Source organism: Alligator sinensis, unplaced genomic scaffold (assembly GCF_000455745.1).
Source record: "Alligator sinensis unplaced genomic scaffold, ASM45574v1 scaffold1336_1, whole genome shotgun sequence".
NCBI lineage: Eukaryota > Metazoa > Chordata > Crocodylia > Alligatoridae > Alligator > Alligator sinensis.
This window is the reverse complement of record NW_005843037.1, coordinates 101,148-114,272: the sequence shown is the minus strand read 5'-3', so window position 1 is coordinate 114,272 and position 13,125 is coordinate 101,148. Positions and strand designations below refer to the sequence as shown.

Genomic DNA, 13,125 nt, shown 5'->3' with positions numbered 1-13,125 from the left:
GCCTCCTTAGTTTTTATGGTCTCCGAGAGCTGCCTCAGGAGCCCCAAATCTAGCTCTTCCCCTTGGTGTGGGGGTCTGTAGCAGACCCCTACCACCAAATCCCTTTCTCCTTGACCCCCATGTAACCTAACCCACAATCCTTCTACTTTCTCCTCGTTCGATTCCGTCTTGATAAGGGTCGATGTATATTGCTCATTGACATAGAGCGCAACCCCTTTCTTCCCCACTCTGTCCTTTCTGTACAGTTTATAACCCTCAATATGTACCGCCCAGTCGTGGCACGAATCCCACCAGGTTTCTGTTAGCCCTACTAAGTCATAGGTGTTTTCTGCAAGCAGGAGTGCTAGTTCATCCTGCTTGTTCCCCATGCTCCTAGCATTAGTATATAGGCACTTGAGCCCTGTGACTGGCGCCTTTGCTGCCCCCCAGCTCTGATTCCCAAAGGGCCCCTTATTTCTTACCTGTGCTGTACTGCTGGCCACCCCATGAATTGCAGGTTCCCGATGTTCTCCTTCTTCAGGCTGGGCTGTCCTTGTAAGTGCCACATGGTTTGGTGGTCCACGGCTTCTCCCACCCTCATCTTCCCCTCCCCCCGATGAGCCTAGTTTAAAGCCCGCCGAAGGAGATCCGCCAACCTAGAAGAGAACACACGCTTACCTTTGGGGGACAGGTGAAGCCCATCCCAACTGAGCATGTCCCTCGTTGTGATGTGCGGGTCATTGTCAAGGAAGCTGAAGCCTGCCTCGAGACACCATTGCCGAAGCCGCCAGTTGGTCTCTCTAATGCAGTTCTCAAGCCGCCAGTTGCTCTCTCTAATGCAGTTCTCATTTTGATCATTTTTGATTTTGATAGGTCCCTAATTATAAGACTGTCTGATATATGGAAAGCCGAACCATAAGCCTTATCAATGTATTAATACTTTACTACCCTTTTTGGTGCCATCCATTTTTGTTAGCCTGACTTTTTATTTATTTATTTATTTTCTTTCAGAATCAGAAATTAAATACATTTAAAAACACAGCTTTTAAGATCAACGTGTGAAACTCTTGCATTAGCTTGGTGATTGAGTCTGGTGCTCTATGTTCCAGTTTCTGCTGAGGTGCTTGACCATAAGTTTTCAAATATTTCTTGTTGCCTTGGAGTGTTCTTTTTACAGAGGATTATTTGTCTGTATTAGACTTATTCATATAAGTTGCAGTTTATTGTAGTAGACAATATAACTCCAAACCTAATAATTAACAGAAATCTCTAGTCTTCATTTAAAAAAAATGTACTTTCTGAGTGTTTTCATGTATAAACTTTTTTTCCTTTGCATTTTTTCTTTTTAGAGAGAATGCAGAAGAGGGAAGAATAATTGTAGAAGTTGATAACAAAGTGGCAAAAGTCAGAAACATAAAGGTATGTTTTTGAGGGGGGGTGTTTGTTTTTTGTATACAGATGTTCTGTATAGTTAATTGGCAACATGATCACCCCAAAACCAAACTTAATAAGACAGGAAGGAAATAGTAAAGAAAAGTTATAAATTGGCAAAGCAATGGAGATGTTTTAGAATTGCAGTGAACATCTTTTTTTAAAAAGATAAACAAGGAGCTTAACCTCTAGTTGTACTGCCCTTGCTTTCTGTATTCTGTATCTTTTAAAAACTTATGTATTGGCTGCAAGTATTTGTTCAAGGCTCTCAGTAACAGCAAGATCAGCGCAGAATTCTAAACATCTGGGTAGCTTTCTATTTCTCTTTCTTTTTCTCTTTCTCTGTCCCATCATTTGCAGTTAGTGATTGCAACTAACTTGTATGCAGCTGCACAGGATATTTTCAGCCACAGTTAAGGCACTAGTGAATGAATGGGAACACTTAAATTTGACTTACTGTGCTTTCCCTCTGAAATTATTGGAATCTACTTGAATGGAACCTGGGAATCAGCTGTGTTCTAGACATTTCTTAATGGTTCCATTCTTCCTCATTAAAGTAGTAAAATGCAACCAGAATTAATTTGTGTTGTGATGCTTGAAAGGGAGATAAACAGGGATCCTGGCTTTCTCTGTTTAAAAATCGCAAATTCTCTGATAAAAATTACAGATTCTCTGATTAAAAAAACCCAAATCAACAGTTAAAATGAAACACCACTCTACATGTAGGTACCAATTGAATGCAATGTTTTATTGATATAGTTACAATTTTAAAGCAGTTGGAAGCCTACCAGTGCCTCAGTCACTATAATTAAATAAATTCTAAATACCTGTATATTTTGGCATTTGATTTTGGGTTTTTATCACGGAAAATCAGAGCTCCCCCTGCCCCCTTCGCTCACCAGGATGCAGGTCTAGGTCCCTCACTCCCAAGCCACAGCCCCATAGCCCTGCCAATGCCCCTTACTCCCCACCTGCAGCCCACTGTCCCCTACCAGCCCTGCCAGAGGGGGCACCCAGCTTCCAGGGTTATGGGGCCAGGAATCCAAGTCTGCAGCCCCCTGCACACCGCGCCCCCCAGCAGTGCCAAAGCCCTGGCTGCCGCCCGTAGAAGGCAACAGCTGCTGCAGCAGAGTGGAGTGCATTGGCCGGAGTGGAGCCCTGTGGGTGGGGGAATGGATGCGGGCTGCCCGCTGCGGGCTCAGAGCTCCCAGCCCTGCTGCTCTTTACCCGGGGCCTCCATGGCCCAGTGGGTGGGACCTGGCAGGGAAGGCCAGAGCAGGACAGGGAAGCTCATTGCTGCTGTTAGGAACTCTGCGCCACCCTGGTAAGGCGCCCCCTGCCTAGCCAGCAGCAGTGAGGTATGCAAATCTGTGCCACCACCCCTGCTTTTGGGTGGGCAGGGGGGAGCTTTGCCAGGGCAGCATGGGGTTTGTAGCAGCAAGGAGCTTCCCCACCTAGCCGCGCTCTGCCCTGCTGCGCCAGGTCCCGCCTGTTGAGCTGTAGACACCACAGGGAGAGGGCAGGAGGGCAGGGAAGCTGATCCCACAACGGGCAACCCACAGCCAGCCCCGCCCTGCACACATATCTGAGGGACGTGTGCCCCCCCATGCCTCTCCTGGGAGTGCGCACAGTGGTGGGGAGCCAGCCCCACCCCCCTTCACCTCCTGCACAAGCCATGCACGGCTCTGTCCCACACCCCGCCAGGGCCCAGTGGGTGTGTATTCCAGTCTTGGGCCCCAAGCCCCATGTACTGCCTGTCACAGGCCAGCTGGGCACTGTGAGTATATCAGTTTAGTTGCAGGCTGACCAAGCATTGCAACTTTATTAGCCACTGGGCTTTTTGGTTCGGGATCGAGGAGGAGATGTTGGGAAGGAAAGCAACGACAAGTTTCACTTAAAAAAGAATGAATTTTACTTATAACAACAAAAGATATAGTTTGCACATATAACAGTTAGTAAAAAGGTTAAGCTAATAAACAGACAACATAACAATACAAGTTAAAATTGACAGTGATAATAAAAACAGATAGAAATCAACCAAGAGTTCCCACTTGGTTAGTAACTTATTGATAGTCCTTCAGTCAGAAACACATCAAGTTGATTCAGCAAAGTCAGGCGTTTCCAATTTACGCTGTCAGAAGGAGAACCGGAGGAGGGCCCTCGGTCAGGATCTGGTCTTCGTTCACACAGGGAATAAGAGAGATCCAGGGGAATGGAAGAGCAATGCCCCTTCTGTTCCATCCTTCCTGAGGGTTACTTAGTGTGCGTTCTTTTATATCCTGTTTATGCCTATTTTTTAGTTATATAGCCATTCATAATGTTATTCTATAGCTGTTATCCTATGGGGTTTAAAGGTGTTAGAAATCATTACAATAAGTTACTGCCCAATAAGCAAATCACACCACATCACTTTGGGGTCTGAGATTAACATGTCCCCACCTAAGTTTATTTTACTGTCTCTAAGCAGAAAAAAATTATAAAATTATCTAAGTCTGCCGTTATATCCTTTAGTTCTGCTTTTTAAAAGTCATGCTGTGTCAAGATTAATATAAAAGTTATATATAATTTGTGTGGGTTATACTCCAGACAGACAAAAAACAGTTTCATAAGTTTTATTTCAGATATCTTCAAAAAGCATTTTCTTTTGTTATAACTGCTTATTAACCCTTTTGGTTCTGGGTATCACAACTGCCCCAGCTGGGCAGCATCCCCAGCCCTGCCCAACTCTCTGCATCCCTTCCTTCCTCCCTATGGGGTAGGTCCTCAATCCCTTCTCTCCCCTGCCAGACTTACCAGTGGGAGCTGCTCTCCAGGCTGCCTGGCGGCCACGTGAGCACACACATAGTTATGGCATCCCCTGCCTGACTACCCCTCTTCCATTCCCCCCGGGCCCTTGCAGACTGGAACTCTGCCAACCTGCAGAGAGCTCTTTGCAAAAGTAGAAAATCTGTGTGTTTCTCTGTTCAAATGAAAAATCTGCATTTTTCTTGGTTAAATGGGGAAAATCCATGTTTTTTCTGTTTTTCCATGGGAAACAGAAAACCCAGTTCCCTAGAGATAAGTAAACTGTAGAATTACAAAGATTACTGTGGGAATTCTAAAGGACTGATACTTGATTTATTTTGTTTTCTTTTTCGCTTATTTTTGTCTGTCAACCCAATTATTTTAGATGGCTTCTTCAGGAAAACTGCTGTAATATTTTAAATTTCCTAGGAGGAAGCTTGGCAAGAACCGAATAAGCAGACTTTTTCTCTTTGTTTTATCCTCTTTTCATTATGCTCTTTCTTTGTGTTGGCTTTTAGGTCTGGGCAGTTGATGGTATACAGGAGATCAGTCTCTCTCTCCTGCATGTGTGAAAGGGAAAGGTGCTGCTTATATAGTGTAAAATTGCATTCTCCATCATGTACAGTATTAGGGTCACAGTTATTCAAGTTGTTTACCTGGGTGCAGACCCTTAACTTTCTCTGAGCCCCACTAATATTTGTTGGCATGTGGCCTGGTGTAAGTATCTCTCCAGGCAGTCCACCTTCATAGATTTCATAGATGTTTAGGGTCCCTCAATCTCTCCTCATAGGATCTTACCTGCAGGCCTTTAACCATACGAGTAGCCCTCCAATGGACCTTCTCAAGGTTATCCGTATCCCTCTTGAAATGTGGTGCCCAGAACTGGACACAGTACTCCAGCTGCAGTCTTACCAATGCCACATAGAGGGAGAAGTATAACCTCCTTAGACCTGTTCATGATGTACCTTCTAATGCATGAAAGAGTGCCTTTGGCTTTACTTACCACTTTGTCACATCGATGACTCATGTTCATTTTGGAGCCAACTATGACTCTGAGATCCCTCTCTGCTGCTGTGCTGCTTAGGAAGTCACCTCTCAGTCTGTAGGTGTATTGGTGGTTCTTTCTCTCTAGATGGAGCACTTTGCACTTATCTTTGTTAAACTGATCTGCCCACTTTCCCAAAACAGGCAGTCCTTGGACTTGCAACACAATTGGTTCCTGAAAACTGCCATTTTAAGTCAAAACGTTGTAACTCAGAACCCGTTTTCTCATAAGAAACAATGTTATAAATGGGGGATTGGTTCCTGAACAAAGGCTTGATACCCTATTTTCACCAAAAATACCCCAGAATTTTGTACTCGATCAATTATAGATGAGTAATATAGCTGCATTAATGTTTTTATATTATAAACAACAGTCATATTGATTTGGAAGGACTTTTTAGAGGTGATTTTGCTGGACTTTTTGAAGGGCTCTTAGTTGGACTTTCTGAAGGGTTCTTGGCTGGAGTCTTCTCATGAGTCTTGGCTGCAGGTTTTTCTGGAGTCTTGTCTGCTTTCTTAAAGAAAATGTCCAAGGAAGTTTGGACAGATGTTCTCCAGGGAGATGGGCAATGCAGTGAACTTGTTCGCTGCTGTGGCGTTGCATCAGATCAAGCGTAGTAAAGTCGAAACTGACATCATAAAGTTGAAACGGCATCAATTTATAAATTTTGTAAGTGCAAAATGTTGTAACTCAAAACGTTGTAAGTCGAGGACTGCCTTTATGTCCAAATCCGCCTGAATCCGCTCCTGCCCTCCATTGTGTTTACTTTGCCCCGTAATTTGGTGTCATCCGTGAATTTGGACAGAGTGCTTTCCATGCCCTCATCCAAGTCACTGATGAAGATATTGAACAGCACTGGTCCAAGGACCAAACCTTGGGGAACTCCACTGCCTACATGTTTCCAAGTTGAAAACGACTCATCCACCACCACCCTCTGGGTGCATCCCATAAACCAATTCTCCACCTACCTGACCGTATAATCATCTACGTAGCAACTGCTTAATTTATTTGTAAGAATGGGATGCTACACTGTATAATAGGCCTTTTTAAAATCCAAGTAGATGACATCTACCTCAACTCCTGTATCTAAGCATTTTGTGACCTGGTCGTAAAAAGAAACAAGGTTAGGCAGGTAGGATCTACCTGCTATGAAGCCATGCTGGTTGCCTTTCAGCATTATTTTTCTACTGGACTCCCACAAATGTGATCCTTAATAATTTTTTCAAAGGTTTGCCCAAGGATAGAGGTGAGGCTAACCAGCCTATAGTTACCAGGATCATCCTTTCTCCCCTTCATAAAAATAGGGACCACACTGGCCCTTTTCTAGTCCTCTGGGACCCATCCTGAGTGCCATGAGTGCTCAAACAACTGAACCAGTGGTTCTGCTATGACACTGGCCAATTCCTTCAACACCCTTGGATGAAGATCATCTGGGCCTGCTGACTTAAACACATCCAGCCTCTCCAAATGCTCCTTCACTAGGTCAGCGCTAACTGTTGATGGACTGGAGTCCCTCTTGTGCCTGTCTTTGGTCCTTTTGGGAGATATGACTTTATCCATGCTCAGAAATACAGATGCAAAGAACTTATTTAGGAGGTCAGCTTTATCCCTCCTATCTGTTTCCAGTTTGCAAGTTTGGGTCTGCTGCTTTTACTTTTTCAGACGTTCAGAACTTTGTCTCTAAAATTCAAATTAGCAAAAGATAGACAAGTTATAAAAGTTATAAATGTTACAATAACCACTTAGCCACAGTGCTACCCAGGGCCACGTCTGGATTCAGGTTCCTCGGGTGTCAAACAGTCTCAGTCAACCTCCCAGCCCCTAAGGCTGAGGCCACCTCTCCACGGAGTGCTTTCTTGTGGTTTCCCCACACACTGGAGTACATACAGGCTAACTATTTACACAGTTTATTATTTACAAAACAGTCAACATAGGAATGAGGTTAATAGAACAGGATATCAATAATCTAATTGTCAAAGGCAGGTATTAATGAACTAAAACACTCCATACAAATTTAATCAAAGACACCCCAGTACAACTCCCCAGCTTAAACCTTGAGACTCCAGTGAATTTCAGCAGAAGCACACAGGGTTAAAAAGACATCACAGGGTTATCACAAACATCAGTTCTCCTTCACACCTGCAACATAATAACCACAGCTGGTGCTGCTGCTTCAGAAAGTCCTGCTCTCTGCTAGAGCCTGTGTGGGGAAAAGAAAAGCTCTCCTCTACTCCAGCTGTCTGTGGTATCTTACCACAGACAGGTCCCTCTGCCTCAGAGGGAAAAAGGATACTGGGTTATCTTCTCCCCATCACTAAGGGCAGGTTCACTTCACAAGCAGGCTGCAGGGTGGTCCCTCCTCGAACTCTGTGGTCCCAGGGCTCCTTCTCTTCTCTGAGCCTGGCTGAGCTCCTGCCCCTCTCCTGCCTCAGGAGCCAATCACAAACATGCATATGCTCTTGCAAACAACAACTTCCTGCAAGTTCTGCAAACTCCCACTCTGCCTTTGCAGGGATCCTGAGTCCTGCTGCAAATCTAGCAGTAGTTGTTATACCAGTTTCTCATCTCCCTTCTAAAACGTTCAGGTTAGAATTTCCTGGCCTACTAAAACTAAGACACAGAGGCTTAGGACTTGGGTACATTGAGCTACTGGGAATAGTCTACAGTTTACTCCAGCAATAGAGCTATGGTATCTTTATGAACTTCTTGTTCCATGGGTCATGCCCATATGAAGAGATGTACTTTTTAATAGAGTATATGTACTTGTTTTTGTATAAAGCAAGTGAAGTACATGAACAGACCGAAGTAATTGTGAAGTTTCAGTAAGGTTACAAAAACAATTATTTTGCACAGACCATTGTTTTTGAGTTGGGCAAAACTTTTTGCATTTTACTGAGATTTTCCTGATATTTATATGCTTCAGAGATATTAAAATATTTTGTTATAATCCCATCTTCAAAACAGATCTGAAGGGTGTAATGCAGGTGTAGACCTTTAACAAAGAGGTCCCTCTGGAATAAACTAGAGCATAGGTAAACATTTTGCATCTGCAAATGTTCTAATAGGCTGTAGCAGTTAACAGCCCATACTTTACTCTTAGGATGTTTTAGAGAAGTATACTAACCTGTTTTTGTTAGGAAAAAAAGTGGAAAAGGCCATAAAGCTCAGAGCATACACTCATAGTGGTCCAAGTAAATAATCCCTGGCATAGAATATGTGATGATATGAAAAAAAAAATCAAATATTTTAGAAAACTGGCTATGGACTAGAAAGTATTTGGCATGCAAGCGAAATATTTCAATAGTTCAGATAAGCCACTAAACTAAAATTTCCAAGTGACCAGTATAGATTATTGAGTGCCCAAATGGAAAGAACCTAAAAAGACTTTTTTCTGAATCTGGTGTTCTGAACTGTTTGCGAAAAATGAGAGCTTCCTTCCTACACTTCTCAGGAATGTGATGGGCTGTTGGCTGTCTTCTTGCCCTCCAGCTGTAATATCCTCTATCCCTGTTGTCTGCTTAGAGAAAGCACTGGCCACCAGGGTAATGTTGGAGGGACTTGAGGCTTAAATCTCAGCAGTTATTTTAGTCTGTGAGATCAGACTGACCTGAGAATCCCTTCTTCCATCTTTAGGCTTCAGATATGTGGCTGAAGTAATTGGGTGCAGCTAAGTCTAGTTAAACACAGTTCCTTTTTAAAAGTTCACAGTCTTATTTCATGGTCTGTAGAAACAAAGCAGTGGATGGTTCTGCTAGATGAAAGATCAGATAGGTCTATTTGGAGACATAAGAGTTCCTACAAGGACTGCATTTGCTGATGGGGAGAATTATGTTGTCTTGCTTTGGTGGTTGGTGAAGGCTCTCAGTTACCTCGTTTGCCCCTGCTAGAGAGTGCAGTGGAAAGAGCCTCTCTTGGTTACAGCATAAAAATGGCTCCAAATGATAGCATAGTACAAACCTTGTTATTGGAGATAATCCTTTGGGATTATCTAATAATAGGCTACTTAAAATTTTAATGCTAGCCAAAGGAAGCATCAGTTGTCACTAAATTCAGCATGACTAATTTGGAATCATATGGGCTTCTCCACACACAAAGTACTTTTTACTTTTAAGGATAAATTTACATTAATACTTTCACAGTAGTGAGACTACTGTTAGCAAACAGCCTCCTTAGATGGGCTTCTGTAAACTGTTTCTGTAGTAGTCTTCACAATTTATTATAATACATAGCACTTGTATTACATTTCATCAAGAAAATGTAAGGTATGTAACTATTGACCACAATTCCTGAAAACTGTAGAAAAACCAGTGGCTTGTTAATGTGCTAATTAACAGTGAATTCAACTTTTTTCCTTTTCTGAAGTTACTTAAGATGTTGAGGTTAACCATGTTATCGTTAATATTTGTGTTACATAGGTACTCTGCTATTTCTGTCTACACTGATGACTCAAAGTTCCCTTCCTTGATCAAAGGAATAGGAAGGAGCAGTTCCTTGGGGAAATACTTTGCCTGTGAGTCTCATGTAAACACATTTAGCATTCTCCAAGGAATCAAGGAGTTATTTCTGTAGCAGGATGTGTATGATTTCCTTAACTACTTGATTCTCCCTTTCTGATAATGAATATTAATATAAGGACAGAGATACAAGCAAACATATCACTTCACAGAGTCATTGAAAAGTTAAGGACTTTCCCTAAAGAGTTTAAGATTATGAATATTGATTATGGTCCTGCCGTCCGTATTTAAAGAGCATGATCCCTGGTCTCATGTCAAAAATTGCTAAATGTTTTAAACAGCTGCTCCCAACTTCAGTAGATTGACTGCTTCAGCTCTAGGAAGAAAAAAGTATGTTAAAAGTAGATTAAAAATTAAAAAATGGATTACACCATTCCTTAGGTAGAAATAAATAATATATGCCACTAATTATTGGAATTAATAATTAAAGCTAAAACCATTCATATCCTAAAAACATACATGCACATTTTTATTTTTATAGATTGTATAAATTTATAAAGTGACCCTGGGAAACTTGATGCCTATTTTCACTAGAGCTGTACAGATCCATTTGGGCTGGTAACCTGCCCACTTTGCAATGAGGATGCAGGCTAAAGCAATTGAATGCTGATAGTCCTCCAGTACCTTCCCAAAATTCCCCATCTGTACCCAGAAGAACAGACACGTTCTCCCATAATTCCCTTGGGGGGAAAAAAAAAACCAGAATGGCTCAGTGGCTGCATCTGGCTTTGTCACACAGTGGCTCACACGCAGGATTGTCTTACCTGAATGCTCAGACACAGGTACTGATCATTCAGATTAACATTGTAAAGAAGATATGGCATTTGTAAAGCAGGTAGTAGTAAGGATTAGTAACTTCAACATAAAACATTATATCAGGAGGATTAGGTTGTGATTAATGACTAATCAAAATGCAGCATTTGCCCTTGCCATTTTTAACTTTGTATCCCATTAAAGGAAGTAAACAGCAAATTGTTAATACAGTTGAAGAGAAAGTGGAGAGGTCAGACTTGTATTTAAAGGTTGGAGTGTGAAGGTGGGGATTGTAGTTCTGGCTCGATCATATGTTTGTTGTGAATTTGAGCAAGTTATTTAACATCTCTGTCTGTCACTTTTTCCATCTAAAAAAAGGATAAGGCTTTCACACTTGGCATAGATGCTGTGAAAAATAATTCAGTAATGTCTGTAAAGGGCTTGAAAAGTTTGCAGAGAAAACTCTTAACTGCACTTTTTTTAATTTCATGAGTTGGAACAAGAATGGTTTTGTGAAAGTTTGGTCCCAGCAGCTTTGTGATTGATCCACCCATAATTTTTCTTTTTGACTCTTGTGCAGAAAAATAAATAAACAGGATGAACTTGAAGCCATGAATTCTTGTTTTGGGAGAGGGGAAGAACATATCCTGGACAAATTTAGTTTATTTTTTAAATTATTGCTCTTTCATAAATCTTAAAAAGTGTGTTTATGTCCTTCCCTTGCTCCCTTCAGGTGGACAATAGGCTTGATGGCCCATGGGATTCAAGGGAGAAGATTGTGGCATTTAGTTTTGATTACTGTTATTGGTCAATTGATCCCGAAGATCCTAAATATGCATCTCAGGAAGTGGTGAGTAATGTTCCTTCGGCTCTTTGTGTTTGTGTGCTCACTGGCAAGTCCTGTTTGGTCTTTTATTTTTGTGCCTGGTGAGAAGTGGGGGGATGTAAGAGTGGGGAAGATTTCTGCACTTTGATTTTCATATTCTGTTTATTATGCTTCAATACTGTATTCCACTTATGCTTTTGTCACTGTCCTTCATTTAAAATATAAGTGCTCTATTGCTCTTTGTAGTAATTGATAGACAGTACTTTGATTGTCTATCAGCTTTGTGATGAGCATTGAAATTGATCATCTAAGATGGAACCATGAGGATCCCACTTAAAAATGAAAAATAATTTGGGCTGAGATACAGGGGGAAGGGAATGATGATATTCTAAGCACATTCTCAGACTTAGTCCACAGAATCAAAGTAAGTAGATGTTTCTACACTAATGATAAGCAGAGAAATAATGAAATTTTTAAATGGCAGCATTGGACTTCAAAACACACCTTCCCCTGCAATTTTGAATAGCTTTCATTTTAAATTAAGGAATTGGAAAACTTTTATTACTGACTAGTGCTCCTTCTAGTCTGCTATTTCAAGATTTGCATGGTTAAATAAGGAGGTAATAAAGATATCGTGGCAAAAATGTAATAAGATACACTTTCTTTATTCAGTAAGCCAACAATTCTTAAGTGTACTAGCAAAATATAAAATAAATACGTAAAGAAAAAACAGGCCCTACTTGCTTCAGGAATCTCCCTGTGTGCATTCAGTTATATCCGTTGGTAAAAGTGACCAAGAAAATAATTTACTGCTCTTTGCTCCTCAGATAAGTCAGATAAATCCTAAACCTAAACCTCCCTTGCTGCAGCTTGAGACCATTGCTCCTTGTTCTGTCATCACCAGGGATTCTGGTTTTCTCTGATTAAAAATTGCAAATTCTCTGATTTAAAAACCCAGAATCCCCAGAGCCTCCCCTCAGCCCTGCTAGTGCCCTGCACTTCCCCCCGCAGTCTCAACAGCCCTCCTGATGCTCTTGCAACAGCCCCACAGACATGCAGGCACAGACACATAGACGCTGACACCCACCCCAGCAGGTAAGTGTGTGGGGGGAAGGGGCGGGGCAGGGCGGGGGAAAGGGAAGGTGCTGGGGGGTAGATCAAGAAGTGGGGGAGTGTGCCCCTGTGCCCACTCCCAGGAGCAGGGCCAGGAGATGAGGGCAGGGGTGCCACTCTGTGGGACACATTTGCTGACTGGCCTGACAGGAGGTTCGCACACGGAGGCCGCCACCGCAACTCTGCCACTGCACTCTGTGCTACCGTCCCACAGCCACCTGCACGGCTTTGTGGGCAAGTGGCACGGGGTGCGGCAGCGGTAGTGCGGTGGCAACCACCATGTGCGGGCTACATATGTGCCGCCTGGCTGGGGGGTGGAATAGGGGGCTTACATGCAGTGACATGCCCCACAACCGGCTGCATGGCTCTGCGGTGGTGTGGGGTGGCGCTGCATGCAAGCTGGGGGGGCTTTGCAGGCAAGTGCTGCCACCACGGAGCCATGCCCTTTGACCCTGGATCCTAGAGGTAAGTGGGGCTTGGGGGCTGTGGGGCAGGGTTCGGGAAAATGGTTGGGGTCTGAGGGAGTGAGGGTGCTGCCGGCCCCAGGCAGCACACCACAGCTGGGAGCAGGGCCAGGGGGTGAGGGCAAGGGTGCCTCTCTGCGGGGGGGCTTTGTGGACAAGTGATGCGGGGTGCAGTGTGGTGGTGCCTGCCTTGTGCGGGCTGCACACATGCCGCCT

General features: G+C 43.0%; 1 protein-coding gene across 5 annotated transcripts in view; it reads left to right on the top strand.

Annotated features, from left to right (window-relative positions):
* Positions 1-13,125, top strand: part of LOC102380600 (stAR-related lipid transfer protein 9) — a 132,820-nt gene that overhangs the window by 21,945 nt on the left and 97,750 nt on the right. For 4 of the 5 annotated variants that reach the window (XM_006036909.2, XM_025193353.1, XM_025193356.1 and 1 more), the window contains exons 2-3: positions 1,329-1,398; positions 11,240-11,356. In XM_006036909.2, the coding sequence (XP_006036971.2) occupies positions 1,329-1,398; positions 11,240-11,356 (187 nt within the window). The remainder of the gene's footprint in view (positions 1-1,328; positions 1,399-11,239; positions 11,357-13,125) is intronic. The other variant, XM_025193354.1, reaches the window with a different exon arrangement.